Genomic DNA, 27,974 nt, shown 5'->3' with positions numbered 1-27,974 from the left:
TGAGGCATGTTTGCTTCAGTTGCTTTTTAAGAGAAACAAGCTCACAAATGCAAGTTTAAGTGCAGCATATGCAACATGCTATACAAATACCCATCGGCATTTTACACCAGTGGCCTCTGAAGTAATGCAACCAGTTTCTGTGTCAAACGTTTCTGCCTGAAGAAGATGGGAAGCTTTAGGTGCTAGCTGTGTTGAGGTGGTGCCATTTCACAGCCTTTTAATCCTAAAGAGAAATTAAAATGATGCAAAGCAGCATCAGGTGAGGTAACATCAAGAAATGAGTGCTCCACCTGACCTGTGAAAACATAGACATGGTGGAAATGGGAATCAATGAGAGAGCTTTTAAGACTGGCAAATCTTAAGACTGTGGGAGGTGTGGGGGGAGGGGGGGATACAGAGCCAGTGTGCTGGCAGTAATCCAGAAGCTCACTTCCTGCTTAGGAAGCTTTGGTGACATCACTTCTCTCCCATAATGCACTCTGAGTCTGAGAATAGAAAAACACATCCGTTGGGAAAGGGCGACCCTCGCAAGACACGGTCACACAGACGGACACAACTGTTTTTGACATTAGAAAAGAATCTGCTGACATACTTTGTAAAGTGGAGCTCAATATATCTTTGAGCGGCTCTAAAATGTGGACAAACTGTATCACTACTTCCCTTGTTTTAAAATTTATGCTATTAATCATTTAAGGATAAGGTGTGGTTTGCACCAAGCGTGACATAAACTGCAGCACAAGTCTATAGCTGCTGATCGTGACCCTGTTGTTATCTCACTTAGTTGCAAGTCCAAGAAGAACGCTGCACGCACAAACAGCACATCAGTATTGCTGTGCTGTACTGACTCAGTCCATACATGCATTGACTCATGTCCAGTCAGCCATTGTTGGTGACTAAAACACCCACATAGGTGATCTCTGTGGCATTGGGAACAATAAGCCTCCACATACACGCATCCCACATGTTTCTCCGCACGCTCACGCCCGCCTTTGTTCACAGGAAACCGTCCCACTAGATCGGTTCTCACAACATACGTGGACATACGGAGCTAAAGAAGCTGTGTTCCTGCCCTCTTTTCTTAGATCAGAATTTAGTTCCTCGGCAGACTAGAGCGTTCAAATGGCCCGGTTTGCCCCTATGTCATGAGTTTGACAACTGAAGTTGGCCTGTCATCTTCTCATTATCAGAGTGGGGAGGGAGTCAAACTAATGAGTCACAGGGGAGAAGAGGAAAGATGAGAGCTGAGAGGAAGAGAGAGAAAAATTGTTGTTTGGGGGAGGGCTTCTTTCAGAATAAGTCTTTCATCGTTTGGTGAAGCAACTTTGTAGCAACTTGTTACCTCTGCTTCAGGAACATTTAGGTGAGAAGAAAGAGGGTTAGTCCAGAGGCCTTGATGAAAAATAAGCTTCATCTTTCATGTAAATATGCAAACAGGTATACAAAAAATTAAATATATTGATTAACTAAAAGTAGGGATGATTGTAGTTGCTTTCCAGCATCTAAATATGACAGGAAGGAAAAATAAGAGGGTTTCCCTTATTTTCCACTTTTCACAAATGTCGTGTCCAACTATTTTGTTACTCTTGTGTGTGTGTCCAGGATGAAAGCAGTCCTGACAAAGCAAGCAACCAATTATCGGATGATACATGGGACACTCCACCTCCAAAACCTCCCCGCATTCGCAGGTAGGACATTTGTCTGACATTTATTTTTTTTTTTTTCAGTTTATCTCCTTATATCGTTAAATCGTTCCGGCCTGTTTTTCATTAAGGATGTTTGCAACTGGTCGACTCTGCGTTTTAGTTTTCACCTGCTTTACCTCGTCCTCAACACAGATTAGTTAACAAGCCCACACAGGCGTTCACGCCAGGCGAGAGGTGGCTTGTTGGAGAACACTGTGAACACACAAAACACACAGAAAACATATTTAAAAAAAGAAAAAAAAGAAATAATATCCCAGTATTTTGTTACAGTGTAGCTCCCCATCAGCCCAAAGTTACAAACAGCCTCCACTTTACCAAAGTTAACTTCTGTTTGGCTGCTGCTCCTACTGGAGGAGGAGCTGTATTTATAGATCATTTTGCAACACTTTGCAATGCTCTGCAACACGACATGGCATTGAACACACCACAACCCAAGGCTAGTTAAAGTAGAACTGTTACATTTTTCATCTCCTTCTCTTTGAGAACAAACAGTCCTTTATGCAAATGCAGGGAATTTATTTCAAACACATACACACACTTTATCTGCCGCATTCATAAATACAGATTTCTTTTCTCTTATTCTTTGTCATTCAGTCTTATACATTTTTCCTCCATCTTATTACTCAATTATTTTATTATTATTATTTTAAATCTTGCTTCTCTCTGCTGTCTTTTGTCTCTTCCTTTCGGGCCTGCAGGGGTGTACACTTTTCTTACAGCCCTCTTTCTTTCTACTCATGATGTATCCACACCTGAAAATATCCTCTCCCCGTTAACACAGCAAAACACTTTATAACTGCACTTTATAGCAGCACGGTGGCACAGTGGTTAGCACTGTTGCTGCACAGCAAGAAGGTCCTGAGTTCAATTCCACCATCAGGCCGGGGTCTGCCTGTGTGGACTTTGTATGTTCTCCCCGTGTTTGCGTGGGTTCCCTCCGGGTACTCCGGCTTCCTCCCACCGTCTAATTAATGTGAGCGCGAATGGATGTCTGTCCCTGTGTGTTAGCCCTGCGACAGACTGGCGACCTGTCCAGGGTGTACCCCTGTCTCGCCCTATGACAGCTGGGATAGGTTCCAGCGCCCCCCGCAACCCTGAAAAGGATAAGCGGAAGCGAATGGATGGATGGAAGCATTTTCTAAAGATTTGCTGTTTTGACAGCATATTTTTTGTGCTAATGTAAGAAACAATGGCTCTGTGATTATCAGCGTGATTACATTTATAGTGGCAAGAAGATGTAAAGTGATCTGCTACTCTTTGTCCTGAATAAATAATTATCAGCTGACAAACTCCACTTTAATAACACGGCTGATGCTACTGTTCTTTTCTGCGGACAATATATAATTTAAACATTCACAGCAAAGATTGGGGGGGGGGAAAGTGTACCTACCCATAGGCTAATGATATCAACAATTTATCAGGCATTTTATTACACTGAGGAACTGGTTGAGCTATCTTTTTCAAAACACACAAATATTTTGCTAAAGATGATAAAAATCAAACCTCAAAGGGTTGTCTTTGTGAACACATAATTTGCATAAAGCTGAAGTGGGTTCTCAAATCATGCATCAGTTAGTAGGTACGTAAGCCTTAATGCATGTGAAGATGATTTAGTGCTCTCGCTCTTTCTAAAGAAATGACATGCTAGGATAATTCTCCTGTCACAGTGTCCTTGATTGAAGCGCACTGGCTTACAGCTGGAATTAATCCCTGGGCACCACACAGTGGCTACCCATGTCTCCTTAGAATGGGTAGGGTTGGAGAGAAGGAATTTCCCTTCTCCAGTAATCAGTAGGGATATGTTAAAGTCCCCCAGCATAAATGAACTGGTCTCCATCTGTGTTACCATGTCATTAAATAGGCGTATTCAAGCCTGATGCATAGTGGAGATATCATCAAAGTGAATCTTGATGATGTTTATGGACATCTGCTCTCTCACTGATAGTGACATAATTTCCCAAGTTAAGTTTTCTTTAGGGGTGATGGAGCAGAACTATGACTGTAAGTAAACATTAAAGCAGATCTACTACAGGATGATTTTAGATAAAGAAAATATGCCATTTGAAGGGCACAGAACAAGCCCAAAGAAGAGCTGCTATGCCTGCAGAGTATCCTCTAGACAGCCTAACAAAATACCTGAGCTAAAGCACATGAAAAAGGATCCACCAAAGCCCCTCTAGACATTATGCAGATTGAGCTGCACCTCGAGGAAAGTACTCATTTGGGGTTATTACATTTTTTTTAAGAGCCAATGTATCCTTTTTACTGCACTAAATTTCTCATTTTCTTTAATTCGTCTCCTGCACAAGGCAGTTTTATGAGAGAGCAGACATTTTTAGCTCATTCTAATCTTAGTGTGTACCTACAAGTTATCTGTTTACTGGACGGTTTCTTTCCTGTTCTTAGTAAAACATACAAATGGGAACTTGCAGAAGCTGCCAAAGTAGAAACACTTCCTTGAAGCAGGACACCCTGTGAGGAGTGTATGCTGTCTCCCTCTCTCTCTCTTATCAGTATGTTCCTTTCTTTCTCTGCATCATCCCTGTGTTTATAAAGAAATGATGTCAAGGCCTAGTTTAAGCCTGAGAGTGTTCTATTGATGGCGAGAGCTATTTTTACAGACATAAACCACACTCTGCCGGCCACACTCCCAGTGGGTCCTGCAGTGGTGTAAATGTGTAGAAGAATCTTTGGTTGTGAGAGAGGGAGAGAGAGAAGGGTGGAGGGGAGATGCTGCAGGAACTCGAGGGAGTCATGGCTTTTACTCATGCTCTGCCATTAGGGATGGGTTTAAAACCTCAATACTTCTGGGCTTCTGGCTAAAATGTGTCAGTAGCATCTTGGTGATGTAACCTATGACGTAACAAAACTGACATCTGTGTTTTTGAGGTAGTAAAATGTGAGCAATAGTATGATACTCAAGTGTTAAACATTATATCATACACATTTTTAGTTGTCCCAGTGGAACAAAAGATGGGTGATGCTGTATAGTGACTCCTCTAATTGCTTTTAATTTTACAAAGCATCCTCTACCTTCTATTTTCTGCTGAGGAAGGTGAGGCAGGCACAGAGCTCTGGCTGTGACCACCAAAGCCGCAACCACCTGCTGCTCCAAACTTGTTTTTGCGTGTCTGTGGATTGATTTATGAGTGAAAATGAAGGATTTTAAGGTTTACAGGAGAAATGTATGCATTAGCGAATAATCTTGTGTGTGCACCTATGAGCCACGATCAGTGTTGGGGAGTAACGGAATACATGTACCGCAGATGTTCTAAAGAATGCTCTAAAGAATGTAGCATCATAGGCAGTGTAGTCCGTGCTGCAGGGAGAATGGACTGTCATACCCGTTATGTGTCTGTGAGCGAGGGAGGGAGAAAAAGGAAAAGTACGAGTTGTCATCGAGCAAAAACAGGAGCTGGAAGCATGTAAATATAATAATAACCACTGCAGCCAAGAAGAGTGCCTGACGAGCCCAGGTGTAAGTAAGCTATTAAGACTGTACGCTGTGTTTGTGTTTTCCTCCGAAACAATAAGTTCCGTTGGAGCAGCCTTTCAACGCCTCTCTCTGTCTCTTGCAAGAAAAGTTGACCCAGACAACAAAGTAAAGCTTTTTTTCGGCTACGAGCCCGACACGAACCCCACGTATTAGCCAGAGGTCCCTTTACTATGGTTCGGTAACGGTAATAAATCACAGCAATAGTACATTCACGTAGTTGTAAACAGCATGATAATATATTAAGTAATCCAAAGTATTCAGAATACGTTACTCTCATCGAGTAAGAAGCTGCCAAAGTAGAAACGGAATACGTTACAGAATACATTTTGGGGCATGTAATCTGTAATGGAATACATTTTAAAAGTAACCTTCCCAACACTGGCCACGATAATCACTATTAACCAACAAGTGAAGAGTTCTTGAAGTTGATGTGCTGAACTTGGAAACTAAAGTGAGTGACTTTGTCAAGGTAGTGACAAGACAACTAGATTAGAGCATCTCCAACACATTATGTCATGTGTTCCCAGTAAGCAATGATTAGTACTTACCAAAACAGGAGAACTGAGCATGACTCAATGATGCCACAAGACCTGAAGGGAGTCTAAACCAAAGTTCTGAAAACTCTACTGCTGGTTGCTAAAACACATCAGACTTCCGCTTTTACCTTGTCTCTGTGGCTAGGTGCATGTTGGGGGAAAGATGGCAAAAGATAATAGAACACAAGCCAGTGGAAGCAGCTGTGGCACTGATGTGACTGTTACACCTACCTAAACTTGCAAACATGCTACATACAATCCTTAGTCTTCAGCAGGAATGTTTGAGATCCATGACAAAGAGTTCAGGGTGTTGAAATGGCCTTCAAATTCCCCAGATCTCATTCTGATCAAGCATCCCTGGGATGTGCTGGAAAAACAAGTCTGATCCATTGACCCTCCCACTTTACACCCTGCACGACTGGATCTGCTGCTCATGTGTCGGTGCCAGTCACTATAGGACATCTTTAAAGGACACAATGGGGAAGCGGTTGTTTAGCAGGCGAAAAGGGAGCTACCTACTAGAGGTGGGAATCACCATACATCCCACGATACGATATTATCACAATACTTAACGCACGATACGATATTATTGCAATTTTTTAAAAATATTTTGCGATCTTCAGATTCTGTCCATAAAGGTAAACTTTATCAATATTCATTTTATCTAATATCAAAGTCTCACACTCAGTCTCTCATTTCAGTCAGTTTTATTGTTGACAAACTGAACGGTTTGTATTATAGTCTAGTCCAACTTAACTGAATGCAACCATCTGGTACAATTATAGCTATTCTGAACTTTGAAATTTATGAAAACTATGCAGCCCCTTCAGCAACTGAAGAATTTGAAAGTAAATTAAAACAAAATATAATTTTACATTAAATAAAAAAGTTTTAAACTTAATTAAAATAAAACATGTCTTAAATTAAAATAAGTAAACTGTCATGTTTATTGCTGCCAAAAAAAAAAAGTTAAACACATTTGGACAGTGAAGGAATGTCAGGATTCTTGCTCAGAAAAAGGATCAAAATGCTCTGAAGTCAGAGCATGTTCCATTCCACAAACTTTTTTTTGTAACAAAATATCGATTTCTGCTGTCCCTGTATCGATACATTATTAGCAAACAAAATATCACGATACTACACAGTATCGATTTCCCCCCCCACCCCTACTACCTACACAATATGAAGAACACTGTGGGCAGATCCTGGTATAGTCACAATGAACTCTTCTGGATTGTGTCACCAGTGTCCTAACATGATAGGACTGATTTTTGACATTGTGCTGGTTGACAACATGACACTAATACATTTTTTTGTATACTGACATTGTTGCAGGATAGTTTTAGCAGTTTTTAGCAAAAGTTAGAGTGAGCTGAATTGAAGTGTTGTTGCTTCTGTTGAACAAAACGAGAGAAATCTTGGATCTTTTTCATCTTTTATCATTAAACAGAATAATTTGGGCTTTTTTATTTAATCATTAGATCCCTCAGGAAAGCAGCAGTACTAGTACTTTCTGCATTTGATTTAAACTCTTATATTTTTGTAATACATGTTTACATTTCGTCACACATGCTGCAGTTGTCACTGAGTTGCCTGCAGCTTCATTTTTTCTTTATTCTCCTCTCTTTACGCCTTGTTTGTTTTTCAGTGACTTATTAGTGTTTGCTCCTGTAACAGCTCAACCTCCCCTTAGGAATCATTAAAATTTAATCTCATCTCATCTTATAGGGCCCAAAAAAAAAATCTTTGTGGCATCCGAATGTCTATAATCCCCCGTGGAAATAACCGGATCCAGTTGGGAATCTGTGTTGTTAAATATCTCATGCTTGCTCAGGCAACAAAGATGACATAGAAGAAGAAATTCTCATGGGTAATTAAAGTTTTCATTAAAGAAAACAAAGAGATAGTGGTGTCTAGTTTAAGTTATGTTGAGCCTGAAAGCTAAATATGCTGTTGTTCTGGAACAGCCCACCCTTCCAAGAATTGGAGGAAAAGTTATGCACACGAGTTCTAGTTTTACAATACAATCAACTTAGTTTGGCTTTATTCAGTGGCCTATATTATTAGCTGATATTAGCCCGTCATATTGGGATACTGGAGGTTTGTATGTCCATAGCCTTCTTGTTAGGAAATGTCAAGTAGTCATATTTTTGTGGATGTGGTCATTTTGACACGAGCCCAAGTTTCTAACTAGTTTGTGAAATACACAATTTAGCCAAAAAGGCTACTTAATTTAAGGAAGCAAATGCAAACAGTCTTCCAATGGATAATTGCTTAAAACATGTCAGAAGACATGTCCCGGGATCGTGGAAAAGATGTTTCAGAAAGGTTACATTATTTTGCATCAAGCAAAAGAAGCAGAAACTACTGATGCTACGTTATGAAGTGTTCAATTAAAGTGTCAGGTGTGGTCAGGAATAAATCTATAAGGAAAGTGGTTTGAGATTACTGTGTTTAGTATTACTATGTTTATTAGTGAAAATAAGATCATTTCTAAATGCAAAATATGAAGAGAACCCAAGAGATTGGGACTAAACAGCTGTGTAGCTGTCAGTTTGCTTGGCAATGTAAAGCATGGATTCTAGACGCACATCACGGGCGTGCCTAGTGCCTACTGAGGTTGTGAGGTCAGTTTTATGATTCTTGGGTTGCTTCTATTGGTCAGCTGATTATTTGAATACACTGCTTACATTTTGCATCAGTGTTTTTTTTTTGTTTGTTTGTTTTCTTGTCTTGTTTTGGTAGTACGGGCATAGGCCAAGATGACAATGCCAGGATTCATTGGGTTCACATGGGAGCATGAGACATAATTTTTGCACATGAATCGATCATCAGAGTTCAGAACTGAACCCGTCTGAGAATCCTTTGGGATGTGCTGCAAAAGACTTTACACAGTGGTCCAAATCCTCTAACACTCCCTAAGTTTGTTGAAACAGTGCCACATCACAGCTAAAGGCAGTCCACTGAAATACTAGTGTGTGAGACTCTTTGGGTTGGGAAGTGTACATTTCTGGAGAACATCAAAACTGCACCGGCCTTAAGAATCCATTATCAGCTGGGCTCTTTAATCTAGTGTGCATCCTAGCCTGTTGTTATTAAAAAATGTGAACAAATGTTTGTCTGGAAGAGCAAGTAAACAAGAATACACACGGCAGATCTAAGCCTCTGTGAAAGAAGAACGTCTTCTGTGCTGCAATTCTGAGGCTTAATGAGGAAGGCTTTTATGGTTTGACTGCAACTCCAAAGTTGCTCAATGAAAGGAAATCCCCCGAGCTTCTAGCTTGCGACTTCAGTGTCTGACTTTGTGTCTGCCTGCCTCTGATCCACACACAGCATCATGTGCTGTCAGCCTGTATGCTGGCTCTTGTCTTGGTCATGTGCTCCTAAATTGGTACACCACCACTTCCTTTGACTGCTTTTCTGTATCTATATTTTTGCATGCGTACAGCATATAAATGTATTGAACAATATTTGCTTGTGTCACTTTCCATCTCTCTGTGGCTAGCTTTGTCATAACCACTGTATCCTGTATGCAACTCACACACCTACACTGCGAGCTTTACAGAACTATTTATTAGTAGGCTACATTACTAAAATACTGTACATGTGGTAAAGTTATGTGGGACGGTGAAGTAATCATTCACAACTTATCTTGAATAGCCATAGATGCTGTCATGTTACTGACACTTGTCTTTTTCTGCTTCTGTGCTCTGAGGAAGCTGCACGGAAGAGAATAAAATACTTTCGATACTTTAAGAAGAAAGCTGTCTTAGACTGTTGGTTACAGCACCATTTATATTTTGAGAAATGAAACTCTTTAGCACTGATCCGTTTTCACTTTGTCACATTGGCAGGTTATGTCACTGTTAAAGCCACATAATATGGGTGAGAGCAGAAGTCTTAAAATATCACATAAGAAATGGAATTTGTCTCTACAGGGCTAAAAGTATAGACTTTTTTTTCAAATTCTGCCATCTAGTGGTGAACAAAACATAGCACAGACCTACTTTTAGTTTTATACGTACATGAGATTAAAAGTTAATTTCGTCATATAAGTCTTGTAATTCGCCCTTCTTAGGATGTCAGAATTTCTGGGCGTTTCCTGATCAGCAGGATGAATTTCTTGCCATTGCATCATTTTGATTTTCTTACCCGCAGCACAAAACTTTATAACTTTTTATCCAGGCTAGAAAATCCAGGGTTTAGTTTAACAGTAAAAAAATAATTTTTATGAATTTTGGCCTCTGTAGGAATGTCTCATTAAAGATCATCAAAAGCCTGTCACTCTCACTGTCAACTGTAATATTTATTCAGTAACAAACTCTTGTGGGCTTTTCTTTTTTTCCTCTCCCTCTCTTTCTCTCGGTCTAGTACGCAGGTAGAAGGCGACGTAAAGGAAGAGATCCTCCAACCCCCAGAGGCTCACCCCGTACCACCCATTCTGACCCCATCTCCTCCGTCAGCCTTCCCGACTGTCACGAACGTGCGACAGGACAATGACCGCTACCATCCCAAACCCGTCATCCATGTCCTCGCTACTGCGCAGCACAACGTGACAGAGGTGAGCTGGACATAAACTAAAAATTGGCAACTTATAGGATACTATTGTGTATAGAACTACATGGTATGTATCTAAAGGGTTTTTATTGTACATGGGAAGTTGCACGGATATAAGAATAGTAATTGGTCTGGTAAAACCTGTTATATATTAAGTCAGCTAATGGTTATGGAATTTCCTAGACTGAATGATGGGGAAGCTGTGATTTAGCAACGATAGTGCGTGGGCAGTCTGTTGGCAGCTATAGATGTCCATATACTTGCAGGGACGGCTGATAGAGGGGCAGTGTTAAAAATATGTGGTACATCCTGTCTGTGGGCTACTCGAGCTTTTTCTGTCGTTGATCCATCGCTTTTGTTTGCTTTGGGGTTTTTTGTGTGTGTGTGTGTGTTGTGCCACTCGTTCATGCTCACGGGGCATCAGTTACATAGTTGTGAAGATATCACAGATGGGGCAGGACGCAGCCAGTACGTAGACCATAAAGTAGGAGTTAGCCCTCTGACATGGGTACTCCCTGTTATTACAGTGGTCCTGGTTTAGGAGCACGTAATTACACATTTAAGTGGAAAATTAAGTTCATTACCAAGTTGAGTTGTTTAAGTTGTTTTTGTTCCAATGAAAAGTTCCCATCATGTAGGTATAGGTGTAACTTTACAGGAAGTATCAAAATGAGATGCTGTAAAAAGGAAATCTTTATCTTTTAGCAGTGGAAAAAGTTGCATTTTTGTCTTTTGACATTATTTATGTTCTAAACAAACCGTAACATCACTAAAGAACTGCAGCTGATTCCATGATCTATGTGTCTGTTATGATGATTTCTTTTGTTTTTGTGCAAGTAAAATGTAGTAAATTATTATTTCAGAAGAATTAAGTTTCAGTCTAGAAGGGAAAACAACCGGCTCACAGTCTATAATAACAGCAGAAGTATGAAAATGCATGAATATAAATAAGGTTGTTTTGTTCTCCTACAGCTCATGTTTGTTTTTTGTGTGTGGGGCCTGCTTAATCAGCTTTTTCTGAACTCTAACTTAAACATCAAAGATTTCTGGTGGCGTGTGAATGTTTTGCTTTTTGTGAAGGGGGGGAGATTACATGTCTCATTTGTTCTACTTTACGTTTATTTCAGGATAAGAACACTGACCAGCAGCAGAATCAGCTAGAGCCCAGTCCAAACAAACAGACCAGTCCCTCAGAGCAGAAAGATCAAGAGCAACTAAGCCGAAAACAGCAGAGTCAGGTCTCAAGTCTGGATCTCAATGACAACTACAACAACAAAATGTCTTCAAAGTCAGAATCAGGCCAAAGCCAGACTCAGACCCCATCCTCGCCCCTCTCCCCAGCTGTTGATTGTTCTGGTGCTCCTCGAATCGAGAGGAAGCTCAGCATTGAGATTAAAAAGGTGCCACTGCAAGAAGGACCTCGCAGCTTTGACACCTCCTCGTCGATGGGAGTAGCCGGCGGACAAGGCTCCAGTTCTAGTAACAACAGCTGCGCACTGCAAAGAAGTCACGCATTTAAAGCTCGCACTGGTCAGTCCCTTCTGACATCCAGCTCCTCTCTGTCAGAGGACTCTGGCACAGAGGGAGGAGCTTGTGGATGTGGAGAGAGTCAAGCAGATGGAGGCAGCCTCGCCAGGCCGAACCACCTTCCTGTGAAGAGTGGAGAGAAGGTGGAGAAGCAGGGAGGGGATTTGAAAGCCGGCCATGCAGCGTGGACTCAACACAGCAACAGCCCGGACAAACAGTACCCCAAGACCACCTCCTCTTCTTCCTCCTCAGACCGTGTGGCTCCATCCTCATCCTCCTCCTCCCACCTCTCCTCTTCCTCCTCCTCCTCCTCCTCCACACCTGTTAGGACTGCCCTGAGTTTCACCAACCCCCTGCACTCTGACAACTCGGACGAGGAGGGGAAGGTGTCCGAGGAGATGTCCGGAGGAGGAAAGGAAGCTTTTCGTACAAGCGTATCCACAGCGACTGCCACCGTAACGGCATCCTCTCAACATGGAGACCAGCAGCCGGTCAGAAAGGTGTCGCCGATGTCAATTGCAGGGCAGATCACACCAACGGTCTCTCCATCCTTAGCAAGTAGGTCGATCAGTTGCTTGAACTGCTTTCCTTCTCAATTCTTTAAAATATGTGAAATTAATTAAGAAATTATGAAAACTAAACACTAAACAATGAGGTTTAGCAGGCAAATAGTCAAGAACAATCTCCCTGAAATGCACATGAAGGCACCAAGTAAGCTTGCACTCAACTACTGTACACTCAGGAAATAAAAAAAATCACACTGTAGAGTAATTTTCTGGGTCGGTAAGGAGCCAGAGGTCTCAAACAACAATCTAATGACAAGCTATATCTGTCAACACACACACTGTGTTCTCACTGCTGAGGAGTTAGAGGCCAGGAGAGGGCAAAACAGGAGGAATGGAAGAAAGGAATAAGAGGAAATGACAAGAAAATCGGAGAGAGATAGTTTCCAGTGAGTCTCACACAAAGCATGACTGTTTGACTAATTGGTTGGTTTGGGAGGAATGCTGCAAATATGGACATGTGTGGAAACAACTCTTCCTCCTTCAGCTTGTTTATGTGTGTTTGTCTAAGTGAGGGAATTTGTGAATGGGAGAAAGGATGAATGAAATTGTTTTGTGTGTTTGCGAGCAGAAAACTGTGTGCATGTTGGATGGGGAAAGATCAACACTGCATGATACTGATGAATGCACTTACGCCACTTTGGTGCACGTTGGGTCAAATAGACAGTGTCACGCTGTTTGGGATTGATGTGATTGTGACAAGAAGTGGGTTTTAATCTCCTGGTGGGGTGTGAGGACTGAGACTTCTGCTGCTCTTCTTTCTTTGATCTGAGCTCACGTGAAATTGAGTGGACTGGGCTTAAATCGTCTGTGCAGTTTAAATTCAAAATATACTGACATGCCATTGAATCTCTGGCATTATACCTGATGTCACGCTCTCCTCGAGTATTTCCAATATTTAAAATCGGATGTGAAAATGTGTCTGTTTTGACGTCGACTGTTTCAGTCTGCTTGGCTTTCTCTCACACTCTGTCTGGGCTGCAGCAGTGCTTCAGTTATGAAAAGCTAACAGCTGCTGTTTGATTGGTTGCAAGCATCTAATGGCTGCTTTGTTGAGGAGTTGCACTGAGCAAATTGCTGCTTTGTGGTTGGTCAATAGAAAGCTGGTGGCTGCCTGTTTTGCTGACTGCATTGCCAATGAATCACTCACACCTTTTGTAATTGCCCATTTTAGAGAGATTAGTGCAGCTCACAGTGCTTTACAAGCCTGTAACAAACAAAGAAGAATTAAGCAAAATGAGCAGGAAATTATGGAGGGATCAAATATATACAGCTAATGTTTTAGTTTATAATTATAAAAATAATCAAAACAGTGTTTTTAATTCTGAAATATAATTATCACATTATTCATGAGTTTTTATATGTACAGTTTACAGAAAAAATCAGTTTTTGATCCATTTCTAATACAAAATGTTTTTCTTGTTTTTAACACAGGTGGTCTAATACATTTCTTAAGCTTTTGCGTTTTTGATTGTGATTGGACTGTCTGCAAACAAGATGACATTTACCAGAGCATACAGTTTATGCTGAGGTGGTGTTGTGTCCCATCTACACCTAAAAACTTTCAGACAACATTTGGGATTTTTTTAAAATTTAGACAGGTCACCTGCAGGAATGCAGGGTTAACACAGAGAGACAAACCATTTGCACTCACATTCACACCTATAGGTAGGGCTGTGCGATATGACCAAAATCTCATATCCCGATATAATACATCTATCATCTGATAACATATAAATCACAAAATTGTAACATTTTATGTAAATTCTGTGAATCTCAGGCAGCTCGACTTGCGTGAAGTGTTTACACCTGCGCATCGTGTACCTGGAGTCGAGTATTTTAACCGATGCATGAAACGATACATTTTTAGACATAAGTTGTAACGGCCGCCGTTTTCTTTGAGTATTTATTACACGGCGTGCTGCGGGGAAAAGCCTGCTTTAACGTTTGAGTCTAAGGTTTATTTTTTAGCACCTGGCGGCTCTTTTTTACTTCTCATCCGTAAATAATCTGCTCTTTCACGTGATTCAGTTTATTTTGAAAAGTCTCAACAGGATCTTGAGCTTTATTGTGAAAGGTTTGTGTGGAAAATAAACAAGCGGACACGCGATGGTGTTACCGTTGTTGTTGTTGCTAACGACAACGCATAAAAACAGCCGCTTGTCCGTCAGTAGTGTGGTTATATTAAATATAAGAGAAAGAGAGAACTTTAAGAAATGAATATAGCCACTACAGTGACCATCAAAACGATGAAAAAATATTGCTGTAAACGGTTTATTTTACGACACCACGAAACAAACGATAGCGTAAAATGAAACGATAGACGTTTTTATATCGTCATCCGATATATATCGTTATATCGAACAGCCCTACCTATAGGCAATTTAGAATCACCAGTTAACCTAATCACACTAATTGCATGTCTTTGGACTCTGGGAGGAAGCTCGAGATTATTAACGGTTTTAAAATCTTTAAGCACAAATGGAACTTTGCTGAACAAAAACTGGATCCCAGATCTTTTAAGGACAAAATGAGCAGATCACTAAGCGACACTACTAAGGGTCAATGTCATCTTATCTGCCAGTAGTCCAGTGGCAGCCAGCATGGCAAACATGAGACTATACGGACATTTCTCTGATCCCTAAAATGAAGTAATGATAACACGATATACACCAAATAGAACCAGTGAATATCTGTATAAAAAAGTAACAATATGCAGACAAATTATATAACATTTAACATTCTTGCCTTTTTGTCTCCATATGACTGCCGATCTTTTTGCCCTTCTTCTCGGCCAGTAGTTAACCTTGCTTCTCATTTGACCTCTGACCTTTTTAACCCAGACTGCTGGGACAGCGACGACTCCCCTCCCCCTCTCCCCGAGCGAACCCCTGAGTCCTTCATACTGGCCACAGGTGCGTTTGCATTGGTCAAGTTCCACAGGTGTGTACCCAGTGGTGTGGATTGACTGGGCGGCCACGTTATTGTGTTGTCCTTCTTTTAACAAAAGGGGGGGAGGGAAAGAGGCAGTTGGATCAAAGATTCATGTGCTGCTGTGTGGTTTAGCCATATTTTCGCGAACTTGGTAGTGAGAGTAAAGCCAGGCAGCAGTGGTTGTTTGATGCAGTCGGCAGCCTCTGATGTGAGCTGAAACAGGAGGAAACTGGTTTTCTGTGTTCTGCTTCTCTTGCCTAGTACAGCGTATGAACAGGTAGGGGCCTCAGTCTCTGTCATCCTCACTTCAAACAACCAGATGGACTCGCATATTGCAGGTAGGAGGCCTCTCGTTCACAGGATTGACTCGCCATTAGCGCGACCATCCTGCTGCCTTCTGCTGTTCTTCTTCTTTTTTTCCTTCCTCCCTGCACAGCTCCTCTGATAGTGGAAGAAAACAGTATTAAAAATATTCCGCCACGAGGGAGCACATGAGATGAAAAGGAGGTGTTTGTGTTAAGAATTAAACCACTGCTGAGAGGTACTTTGGCAGTTTTGAAACACTAGAGGTCAGCATTGCTTATTTCAGCCATGCAGAGATGGAGACGGTCATAGTTACAGCTTTGGGAAGCGAGTTACAAATAGAAACATGGATACAAGAGGGCAGAAAGATGAGGTTAATTTAAAGAAAGCAGTTTAAGAGGCTGTCTGCTGTGTGCGCCCGGATCATTATGGTTCAATTAATTATTTCAAATGTTTTACATAAATGCAGGCACAACTTGGGAGCACCTTTTTGAGGATTGACTGTGATTTTTTAAGCGTGTCTGAATGTGGGAATGTGTGTGCATTTGTGCTGTATTGTGTGTCTTTTGATCATTTGTCCTCAAACGCCCATCCTGTGTTAAATTCACCGATTGTCTTCCTCTCCGCCAGACCCTTTGGAAGCGAAAACATCAGCTTCAGCCGAGTGGAGTTCACATAAAGGTGCGAACGCACAAATCATTAGTCCACTAATTCTCTTCATCTCTCACCTCTGTTTGAACTCTCCGTCCCTGCCTCTCTGCATGTTCCCCGATATTTTTTTTGTGCTCACAGTAGTTGGCCAGCAGAGCGGAGCAGGAAAGGGACCTTTGGTGATTTACAAATTAGCCTGCCGATGATAACACTGACAGCGTTGGTCAGAAAAACCGCTGCGAGGATGAGAGAGTAACAGAGATACAGGAGGAGGGGGAAAAGGGAGTGAAAAAGATAAAACATGTCTAGAGAGAGCTGCAATTATAATGAGTGCATATGCTTATCTGTGCTATGAGGATTGTGTGATGATGGTTAATGCCAATTTATTGCTTCAGTAGTTTTACTGTGGCTATGACAGCTTATTTGACTTTAATTCAGTGGGGATATTTTTTTTTACCTTTTTATGAGTATAACTCACTAGGAGCATTTCTTAAGTATAAAAAGGCTGCTTTGCAAGCCGGGCTTTTAGCATCAAACTTTCATGGGAGAGAAATGTTTGAATTTTTGCACAGTAACACTACCTAGTGAACCAGATGTTGTCTCATGGGACGTGTTGATACATAAACATTTAAAGCCCTCGTCAAAAAAACCCAAAAAACACACATTTTGTGTGTTCGTCTTTGTCTTAAATCTATTTCTCTCTACAACATTTTAACCTGGTAGGCTGTTTTTTGCACCTGTGGTATTTGGTGTGTTTAAATTATTCTCTGGTTCGGTCCCTCCCCCTCTTGGTGTGCAGGTGTGAACGCAGTATTCAGACTCGGGTGCATACCAAAGCAACCCCACCGAGACCCTGAGGTGGTCTCAGAACGCCAGAGCACTTTGTTTGTGGTGTGAACGCAATCCGAGCAAACTGCATCTACGTGTATGCTGCAGGTTTGAGCTAAGTCCTTCATGTGGTCAGGTGTGCTTTGCATTCTGGGATACAGCTGGGTACCACAGATGTGCAAAGTGCACAAACGGTTATAATGGGCTAGCAGCTAGCTGTAACAATAATGTAGATTCTCCACTAGACCAGAACACAACATCTTCTTACTGCATTTACTTTTGTTGGTCATGATCGTTTACCAGATACAAATAACCTCTCTTGTAGTGTTTGTTAAATTTTCTGTATTCTCAAGCCGGTGGTCTCAGAACATACAATACAAGTGTTTGGATGCTGGGTTAATGTGTTCATGAGAGGCATCCACAATCAATGATCTTTGCACAGCAGGTGGCTGCACTCATTCAGGAATGGAAAGCAGCTCCTCAACAGCAAATCAAAATACTTGTGTGGTCCGTGAGCAGACAAGTGACTGCTTGAATCACGTCCAGAGGCCATATCTCCCAAAAAAAAAAAAAAAAAAATTTTTTTAACTAAAATCTATTTAAAACACAAAACTTGAGTTTCTTTATTTTGACTAGTATACTTTTGACTTGAGCAATAAATGCTGTAAGCTATCATATATCTACTTGTTACATACGCTTTCTACAGCTGTTGGTAGTTTTTAATGATTACACTATTTTAACATTTAAGGTTTCACTGTAATTCATTTTGTTTTCAGTTATTTTAAGAGTCTTGTATGTTTATCCTGTACTGTCTTGTTAAGCATGTTTTCTGTCTTCTTGACTTCATGTTTTTTTTATATTTTCTCACATGATCCTATATCACTCTAACGAACTCATTTTAAAATCTGCTTTATAATGTAATTGACTTGAATTATGAGTAGCATATACACCACTGTTATTTCAAGAATACTTCCACCCCATTAATCTATCTTTCTTGTTGCATTTGATTATGTGTAGATGCGTCTGACTGTGTGACGACCTCTCCAGCCGACCTTCCATCTGCTGACACCACAACAAGCAACAACAGCAAGCCAGAGCTGGGTGGGTAAGTCTACTGTCTCATTTGTTGTAGACGGCTTTTATTTTGTAATTGTGATTGGATACTGTTGTTGTTCAAGTCTCTACTAGTTGAGCCTTTGAAGGAACATCAATGGTGAATCTGTGCAGGAAATATTGCTGACAAACACGGTTTCTATTAAGGTCATCATTTTTTGATTTGTGCCACTGATTTTGCTGATCAGAAAGCTCGCTTTGGCCTACATGTGCAGAAAACGTTTGATGGTTCTTGAGAACAGGCAGGTTTTCCCTCTGGTGTTGAGGTAAAACAAACTGAGCTAAGACATTTTCTCCTTCCAGGGTTCGGTAACCGCTGCATTCAGCCCAAAGGTCCTCGACGACCCCCCCTGGAGTGGACATGATGGAACAGTCCAGCTGCCCGTCCACCACCACTGTCCTCCCTTGTCAGGAGATGGGGTCTACCAACCTCACCTGGCTGGTCCAAAAACCAAGATGATAGATGCTACGCATTTCATAGAAAAACCTTCTGAGTGACTGTTTGCCAGTACCCTCCTCTTCCTCCTCCTCCTCCTCCTCAGTCCTCCCTGCAAAGTGCCACTGTGCCGAGCAGGGACAGTCAAGAGGCTAGAATGTTCTCCTCCTCAGCTTGCTGATGTTGGCAGGTTTGACTACTCTAGATGCTGACCTGGGATCAGTTATTTCCCGGTTTTAATAAAGGATAATTCCTGTGGGGGGGTTTTCTCACCTTTGTTTTTTTTTTGGGGGGGGGGGGTGACTGGAGAGAAGACTAAGAGCGGGCATGTTTTTCCTCCATGAGCTGTAGACACCTCACTTTTAAGGCTGTTACATGTCAAATATAAATAATAAGTGTTCAGGCTGAGCGCTTTGTTTAAAGCCAAATGAGAATTTTTTTTCCTCCTATATCAGGAATTACCTTAAATTAGAAAAACTACTGTGGGAGGCTGAACTCCCAGAAGTTGTCTGTTGCCTCCTACTGAACGAACAACAATCTTGAAAGCGAACTTCGATAATCTGTTACCCATTTCTGTTGGGTATGCACAGGTTGCCAGGGTGCTCTCTCTTTGTCTCTCTCTCCCTGTTTCAAAGTGCTGGTGCTACATTACAAAGGATCGTCACGGAAACGAAAGCGCTAGAGCTCACTGTTACCAGTTTCTCACTGCTGTTGTTAGCTCTGCTATTTTACACGTCCATGCTTCTCTGCCAGAGTGACAGGTTAACAAAGTTTGGCCATTTTGGTGTTCATTAAAGTGCAGCTGGTGATTTTATGGCAGCGGGCAGTAATAGTTGTGTCAATGTCTCAGTGGCAACTAACTGAGCTTTAAAAAATAAAAAAAAATAAAAAAAATGAGAACGAACTAGCAAAAACTGCAGTTTCTGTAGTGGCCACTTGAGGCTTCATAGAGTCCATAGTCCCATATTAAAATCTCTGAATTTCCAGCATTTTTTTGGGCTCTATAACTTATTTGCCTCTTTATATAAAGAATATGGTGGGTGGATTTTTACATTACTTATTCACATGGGTACTGGTGAGGCTTAAAGCTGGGGTGGGGGGGCGTTGTTTTGATTGACAGGTTTACCCAAACAGGAAGCATTTTTGCGATGCTGGTGATTTATGGGGCATTTTTGTATCTGACTTGTTGCACAGACATATCAAAGAAGTTTGTGCTTCAGTGTCAGTGAGTGAAATTCTAGCATTTTATTAATCTAATACTAAGCACTTACGGATCATATGACCTGTCAAAAAAAAGAAAAAGAAAAGTTGAGGTTTTAAAAACGGAAATCAAAAACAGATGGTGGTTACATCTTCTATATACAGTCTATAGTCTGAAAGCAAAAACGGTAAGATTAAAGCCAATGAATTTGTGTAAAGTGTAGTATATATGTGTGAGCTCCAAGCAGCTGAACCAAAGAGTACAGTCCCACCTTAAATTAATGAATTGGAGAATTTTTTTTTCTAAGCTACCCACGTTTGAGATAAAATGACATTAAACACAGAAAAAGCCGAACTTGTTAGCTCTGTGACTCTGACTCTCACAACTGGGACCATGAGCCTGCCTTAGTCCACCTTTCAGAGAAGACAGCTGATGGCAGCCCTCCTTTATTTGCTCTTTTCTTCTTTCGGTGTTTCTGGCTCGTCTGCTCGGGACTCATATTTCTTCCGTTTATTTGCTGTTCTTCTGTCGGGTTTCTTTCCTTCTGCCAAACCTCAGCTGATCGACCATGAAAGTTTCTTTCCTTTCAGCTGCCAGTTTGCTCACGACAAACCCCGGTGTTTCGGAGTCTGAATGTTACACATCGCCTGAAACGCTTGAACCTTTGACTCGACAGATTGAAATTAAACCTCCAAGCCTTCTCTATAAGTCAGACTTGTTTGGTTTCTCATCTGACGGCGTGTTGTTCTTTACCTGCTTCTGAGACAATGATCCAATAGGACAACAGCAGCCAGGGACCCAGGACTACTACTGTTTACTCCTTTTTTTTTTTCTCTTCTTTTTTTTTCCTTCTTTTTTTGTTCTCTTTCATTAGCTGCCATAACTATACAGTATATGCATTGTTTTATAAAGAGCTGTACAGGACAGTTTAGGTATAAAATACTTCAGATTTCCTTTTTTTCTATCTCCTAAATGTTCCTATTAACAGAAGATGTAAGAAAATCAGTGCATGATGATGAATCCTCCCTCTACACAATGTTTTTCTTTAAACTGTAAATTATTCTGCTACCCTTTTGTTTTTGCTTCTGGCAAATATTTCAGGGGTTTGGTTTTTGTTTTTTTTCTTTGTTTTTTTGGAATTATATGCTTAGATTAAAAACAAAGTTTTTAATTGGTTGGCAGAGGAAAAGCAGAGGTTGCCAGCCCAGCCCTCTTTGAGATAACTACAACGGGCTCTGAACAAGATTGTAATAATAATATTAATAATGATGATAATATTGGTTGTTTGTTTTTGTAAATGGTATTTGAAAAGTTATTTTTGTATATGCAGTTGTTTGTTGTGACACAAGTCCACTGCCCCCCCCTCCCCACCCAAACATCAACGTTTCTCACTCACTCTCCTCTCCATCATTTCTTATTCTTTTTGAACTTTTTTTTTCTTTTTTTTAAAAGGCGCAACTGAGATGAATGTCCTGTCCTCTACAAGGAGCATCTGTCGTTTCCTACTTACTTCCCATTTTGTTTTTGCTTCTTTAATCTTCGCCCACTCCTGCCCTCCTTTCTGCCTTTTCCCATTTTTTTTTGAGAAAGGCTGTCATTTCCAACACATCTGTATGCCCACGCACAACAGAAGAGACTGTCTTTAACTTTATTGATTCTCTTATAATTCGTTATCCTCATTTTTCTGTTTACTTCCACTCCCCCCCCACACACACACACACACACACACACACACATACCTGTTTTTCCTACATCGTGGGGTCCAATGAGTGACAGGTGCCTGATGGGATCCACCCTTTCCAAAGGGTGTAAAGACATGATTTTCACTCCTAAATTCATAATAAATTCATCTAAACTTAAAAATGACTTGAAAAGTCAAACACTCTCAAATAAATTTTAAACCTGAATTTTTGTTTTACTGGGGACCAGACATGACCCGTCTACTGATACTGGGGACCAGTCATGTGTCTATGAGCATACAGTCAACAACACTGATCCATGAAACCTTACCATCATATTACATAATGACTGAGACCCTGAATTGGTTTAGTGGAAGAAAATGGATGGATTGTTTTATTAATCTCATCCTGACTGCCAGATACTTATTTTATTAATTTATTTTTTTTAAATCTGATTCTAAAATATTAGTTAGGAAGTTATGAAATTACACAAACACTACTTATGAAATTTAAGAATGTTGTAAAAGTTGAGCAAAAGGTAACATTTTCTATAGTGTTTTACTTGGTATGACTGAACATATGCAAATAAAATAATTTTAAATCAATTCAGTTTGTCAGTTGATTTTCATCAGATATTAAGCATCAGATCTGCTTTAACAGAAAAAAACCCCAATATTTTTACCAAACCACATTTGACGGTTAAAAGAAGTCACCTACTGTACGAAATGGGCAGACAATCTGAGTTTATGCCTTCACATAACATTTATTTCAGCCTTTTAAAGTCAGACCTTCAGCCCCTTACATCCAACAAACAGTGTATGTGTTTATCTATATACGCACACATACATATATCTATCTCTATATATCATATTATATACAAGTATAAATATAAGTATATATAAGACAGTACTCCCTGATAAGCAAGGTGGCATTTTTAGACATGTCCGAACAGGAATGCCTTTTCCTTTTCAAAACATAATTAAAACTAATTCAAATGGAACATGAATCTTTCCAAACGTTTTTTTTTTTTGACGTCCAAAAACATTGGTCTAGCACAGAACGTAAAAACATTGCAAAGGGGCAAACAAGGCACAAATGAACAATTAAGAACAGGCTGTTAAACTCTTTTTGCAGTTTTACGCTGCATTGCAGCGATTCGATTTTTTACATAGAACTTTACCCCTGTCCAGGTTCTGTTTTTAAGTGCTTTCGGTGAAGCCTCAATACAGGCAACGCACTCCGACTTTCCTGGTACTTTACCAGACTCAATGAAGGACATTAGTGTCTTTTCCACAGCATGGACCTCAGCTGATGTCCAAGTCCTCTTCTTTGATGTTCCTAAAATAGAAAAGAAAGTGACTTAATACAGTTGTAATAATTAATTTAAGATAAATTAAGGCAAAACTAAAAAGGGTAGACGCTTCAGTTTTAGAGTAATCACTTTTAAATTTTGCACTGTTTCCTCTTAGCTGTTGAGGGTCCAGTTAAATCATTAATTTTCAGAATATTAATAAAATAAATCTGTCAGTGAACAGGCAAATTACACATTAGGTTCTTTATCACAGTTATATGTGGATACATCCTAGGTCCCTGAAACTGCCTACACTTTTCTATCATTTGCATTTTTTCCTTGCTTCTTAGTACCTCCTAAGAAGGATGGAGGATAGATACAAGAAAATCTAAGGCAACATCCACTTCTAACAAGTGAGGTAGCTAACCACAGTTCAGTTGTCAGTCAGCTTTAACAGTTGAGAATAACAATAGAAACACTTGAAAGCAGCATTGTTTTCTCCCTGTAGCCTGCTATCACTTTAGCACCTGTAGATAAGTAACAAGCTGCCATCTGGATTCATACTGCATCCTGCTCAGAGACAGAATCCACTTACAGAATTAGTGTCAGTATGTACTTAAGTTCTAATTGTGAACTTAATTTTTTTTAAATAATACAAAATATTCTAGTATATTCATAATACTAGAAACCATTTAATTTAAATGGTTGACAAAAATGAAATTTCAAAGATCAAATCAGATGCTTAGAAACGATCTGCCTGTTAGTAGAAATAACAAATAACTTAGTTATCAGTGTTTCTTGCTGACAGACTGACTTTATCCAACACCCCATCATTTGTATGAAATTCAGTGATTATGTGATGGATTAGACCAGTTTGCTCAGCCACTTCAAAAAAATAAATAAATAAAAATATCAGTAATATATAAATAGGGTGGCTTGTCAGATGGAAAACTACTTTTGTGAAGCCTGCTTCTGTGAATGTTGCCTCACTCATCAAATACGAGCTTTGAGATGGCCTGCAAGAGTTAGAATCAAACCAACTTTCAATTTAAAAAAAGAAGAAAATTAGTGAATTAGGATGCACCCAGTGTATTTATTTGCATCAGTATGAGATCTTTGTCATCAAAAATGACATATTGTGGCGTGTCATATCTGATGACACTCACTACATGGTATTAAAAAGATATTTTTAAACAGTAACGCACAGGAAATGTTTGAATACATGGGAACTACCAGCCTAACAGCTGTACTACCATCCAGAGTTAGAAAATGGGCTATAAATTTCATCTTTAACTGATAGTAAATCTGATGTCATTTCTGTTTCCATTCTTACATTGGTAAATCATTATAAAATGCGGTCTTGTTAAGTACAAACTATTATCTCACTACGTCTCCCAATGACTGTAAAAATGTACATTTCTGCAAAATAAACCACTCAACTATGACCTTTGATGGCAACTTTATGGATGAGAAAAAGAAAAAAAAATGCAAGTCAGCCAGTTCAGATACACCAGGACAAGGAGAGGAGTCAAAGAAATCCTGCAGGTTAGGTTTACAGGGTCTGACTCAGCATCCACCCTCACTCTGAAATGGAAAACCTGGATTACCTAGTTTTAGCCAAACATGTTTTCTGGCACAGAGCCCTGATTCCTGGAATGATCTTGTCCAGAATTAACATGACATAAAGACTTTTGTATGAATTTGGTTGCTTCAGGTAAAAGTATTCACCTACTGGAGCTCTCAAAAAAGAGCTGACAGAGGAAGAAGTGTTTTTCTGTTAAGTAACAACAGTAAATTCTTTGACCAGTAACAGTCATTTTGGACAAGAGTAATAACCAGCTAATCACCCATAAGTAGTCAGCCTTAATAAATTTGGCACACATTTCACCTGCTGTAACGCTGATGAAAGCCTTGAACTGAAATACCTCCGTTTTTTCTTACTGCCTTGTTACATTAATCATTACTAATTCATCATCATGTCATCATCAAGTCTAGATAGGTTGTACTAAGAACATTTGTACAACTTTGAAATAAAAGAATTATTAGGGTGAGAAAGCAAATCAGTGCTTATTTTAGTATAGCCTTTTTAGCTGTTGTGTGGAAAAGGGAATGGGTAAAGAAGAAATGTGGGCAAATGCCAAGCCTCAGAGTCTGTGGGATACCTGCAGTAGGGTGGTCACCATCAGGCTCATCTGTGGTCCACTGTCCTTGCTTGAATCCTGGTGGTCCTATGAGAAGAAGAGTAAACTGTGTAAGTAGAAAAAATATGTACCTTGTGAGCCTGGAACAGAGAAGACAAATACTGAAAAACATGCAAAATTGTGACTGCAATGCAGTACAGTCTTATCACCCTGCTACATAACTCATCTGTGCTAAAATTTAAAATATTTGAAAAGTTTCAATATTACACTGTCAGTCAAATACCTAGTCCAGTCTCCTTCAGTTAAAGAATGTGCTTTTTTTTGGCAGAGCTCTTGAAGGAAAACAATCACAAAGGTTGAAACAAACGATTTTACCCATTCATGGTTCTCTATATACAGAATTAATGCCAACTGAACTGACGTGGCTTGAAAATAAAATGGTGGGCAAGCAGCTAGCAGCAATAGAAAAAGCTAACAGTAATAAGCACGCAAGGGTACAAAGAAGGTTACACAATACAGGCAACAATAGTGCTATCAGGCTCTTTGGTAGGGGATACTGAAAATGATCAGTCTAAAAAACTTCTAACCTACTTTTTAAAGTACATTCAGTACATCCAGTTACAATTACAGAAATTGTGTTTTTCTTGTGGATTATGTGAAATCTGCTCTAGACAGTCATACCAATCAAAAGGTTTTCAGGTTTGCACAACTGAAATATACCCAAAAGAAGAACATCTATACTCTCTGTGCTCCTGTTTGGTTTAATTCTACCAATTTGTAAAAGCAGCTTTCAAAAAAAGGAAGGGGGGGGGGGGGGGGAGACTTAAAGTCCTGTAGTTTGTGTGCAAATTACCCATTTTAGTGGCATCAGTGTCAGACTCCTTTTCTGAAGTTCCTGTTAACAAATTGAGATAGCGCACAATCAAAATTCTGTAATTGTTTTTTAGGTTTTTGTGAAGCTTGCTTAGAGGCTAAATTAAGACAGGTACCTGAGGCAAAACAGGGTGTGCGGTGGGTGTGAGCTGTACCCTCTTTAGGGTCATCAATGTCAGATCCTGTCTTCTTTCTTCTCTTAGGTGTTGAGGATCCTGTTAAAAAATTTTAAATTTCTGTGTTTATAAAACCCACAAAATAATTTAAAAAGGTACCATCTGGTTATTCTGCTGGATACCTGTGGGTGTTTCATCAAACTCAGTGGTTGGCTGACTTCTCGATCTTTGGGATCCTTTGACAAAAAAAGTCAAAAGTCAAATTTGTCAGTAATGGTATATGGTTGAACTCTGTGCCCATTCAGCCTTCACACTATGCAATGTATTTTTTGTTAGAGTTATTAACTGTATGTAAAGATGAATGGCATGTCTCCACATCTTTGCACTATTCAAATATTAAGCCATAACAACAAGCGCAGACATCTGTTGCTTGTCATTTGGATCAAGTGTCTGCACAATAGTGATGGGGCAGTGCAGCAAGGGATACAGTTCTTGTCCATCTGCCTGCCAGCAACTAACTGAAATCAGCTGTCAATACTGACAGATCACAGCCTTTTTATAACATTTAAGTACACTTCAAACCAAACTGATCAGAAAATTTAACAATTGAACATACATTCATGTGATAACTAAGTAAAATGAGAGAAACTCTTTCGGAACAATTTGACATGTACTTTGAGGTTTTAGTTTGTCCCCTCTGTTAACAGTCTGCCACTATAAGATTCCACGTTTTTGCTACAAATTTAAAAACCATCATGTCATCTATTTTTATATGCAGTAAATGGCTGGATGCTAAAAACAGTTAAACCTGTCACCTACTCGATGTTGAGGAACTGAACGATGACTCCTTTGATGAATCTGTCTCTGAAAGATCACTTTCCACATCTTCCTGCATTTCTTCTGTAAAGCAGTGATAAGAAAACCATGTAGCACAAAAGACATTTACTCTGAAATAAAAAAATATAAGAACATTTTGTTTACCATTGGGATTAATTTGGATTTGATCGAGGCTCATTCCCTTGAAGTCTGACAGTCGGCCTTGTTCTAGAGCAATGAGCACTTTGCTGACTTTAGCCAACTCAAGTGTTCCTTCAGGCAGTCTATAGTACTCCCTATGGACTCTGATATCATGGCCTAGAAAATTTGCGAGGATGTCCATCTCATTGTCTCTCAGGTTTAGGACTGTGGACAGTGTGGACACATGCTTTCTCAACTTAGTTGAGGACAGTGTTTCTGGATGCTTCGCTCCACATTCCTTTGCAATCTGTCTGATGGCATCTGATCCCCTAAAGTGAGTGTCTGCTTCAGGTCTAGAGAAGAAAAAGGGATTTTCATCAGACACACCACAGGCCCGCCGATGTGAAACCAAGGCTTCCATTGAGGACAGCATGTCTGGTGTTAAGAGGATAGGAACTTTTCTGTTCCTTTTCCCTCTTATTTCAATGCGCTGGAAATGGCGACAAAGTTTTTGTTCCAACTCTGAAAGTCCTACTGCCAAATCCGAATGGACTCCTGAAGTGTCTCGCAGGGTGAATGCAGTTAGTGGCATTTTTGATACCTCACCCTCTCTCCTCCGGTTAAACAGTATCACTTCGCAAAGAGTCAAATTGGCCAGCATTGACCAGTTCTTCTTATTGGGATCACTGGCAAGTCTGGTTTGGTATTCTTTTCTGTACCTATCAAGATACATGTGCATGGTTTTTACATCCTCGGTGAAAGGGAGGAGTTGAGGAGTGTTCCATTTTCCTTCTTTTAGAGTTTGCAGGGCACGAGATGAAACACACACATCCCATTTCTTCTCATAAAGATCCCGGCTTCTCTTCAGATTCTTAAGAAATTCCTCATCATGAAAATCTGCCATCTTTGCTTCACACTCAAGAATATCTGCAATCTTCTTGAGACTATGGCCCAGTTTCAGAGCCAATGATGGAGCTCTGTAGATGTTTTTGTCTTCATCAAAGCCAGCCACATCCTTTACTGCTTGAACCACAAACTTGAAATTTGAAGGTACATAGAAATCCTCCAT

The 27,974-nt window shown here is 40.1% G+C and overlaps 1 protein-coding gene across 7 annotated transcripts in view; it reads left to right on the top strand.

The window, feature by feature from the left end:
• Positions 1-21,448, top strand: part of LOC146650012 (tyrosine-protein phosphatase non-receptor type 12-like) — a 56,617-nt gene extending 35,169 nt beyond the window's left edge. The window contains exons 12-18 of one of the 7 annotated variants that reach the window (XR_014908083.1): positions 1,600-1,685; positions 10,107-10,296; positions 11,420-12,377; positions 15,226-15,325; positions 16,250-16,300; positions 18,116-18,199; positions 18,515-18,568. Coding sequence is in view for 5 of the 7 variants with exons in the window: in XM_085385971.1 (XP_085242097.1) it covers positions 1,600-1,685; positions 10,107-10,296; positions 11,420-12,377; positions 15,226-15,297; positions 16,250-16,300; positions 18,116-18,199; positions 18,515-18,576 (1,503 nt within the window). In the remaining 2 variants the exon portion in view is untranslated. Of the gene's footprint in view, positions 1-1,599; positions 1,686-10,106; positions 10,297-11,419; positions 12,378-15,225; positions 15,326-16,249; positions 16,301-18,115; positions 18,204-18,514 lie in introns of all 7 variants that reach the window. The other 6 variants (XR_014908082.1, XM_085385971.1, XM_085385972.1 and 3 more) reach the window with 6 other exon arrangements.
• The last annotated feature ends 6,526 nt before the right edge of the window (positions 21,449-27,974 follow it).

The sequence above is a fragment of the Rhamphochromis longiceps genome, linkage group LG17, assembly GCF_057381845.1.
Source record: "Rhamphochromis longiceps isolate RC_006_pf linkage group LG17, R_longiceps_female_GT1.1, whole genome shotgun sequence".
In the NCBI taxonomy this organism is placed as follows: domain Eukaryota; kingdom Metazoa; phylum Chordata; class Actinopteri; order Cichliformes; family Cichlidae; genus Rhamphochromis; species Rhamphochromis longiceps.
Note: the sequence above shows the minus strand (reverse complement) of the source record. Positions and strands in the feature narration are given on the sequence as shown.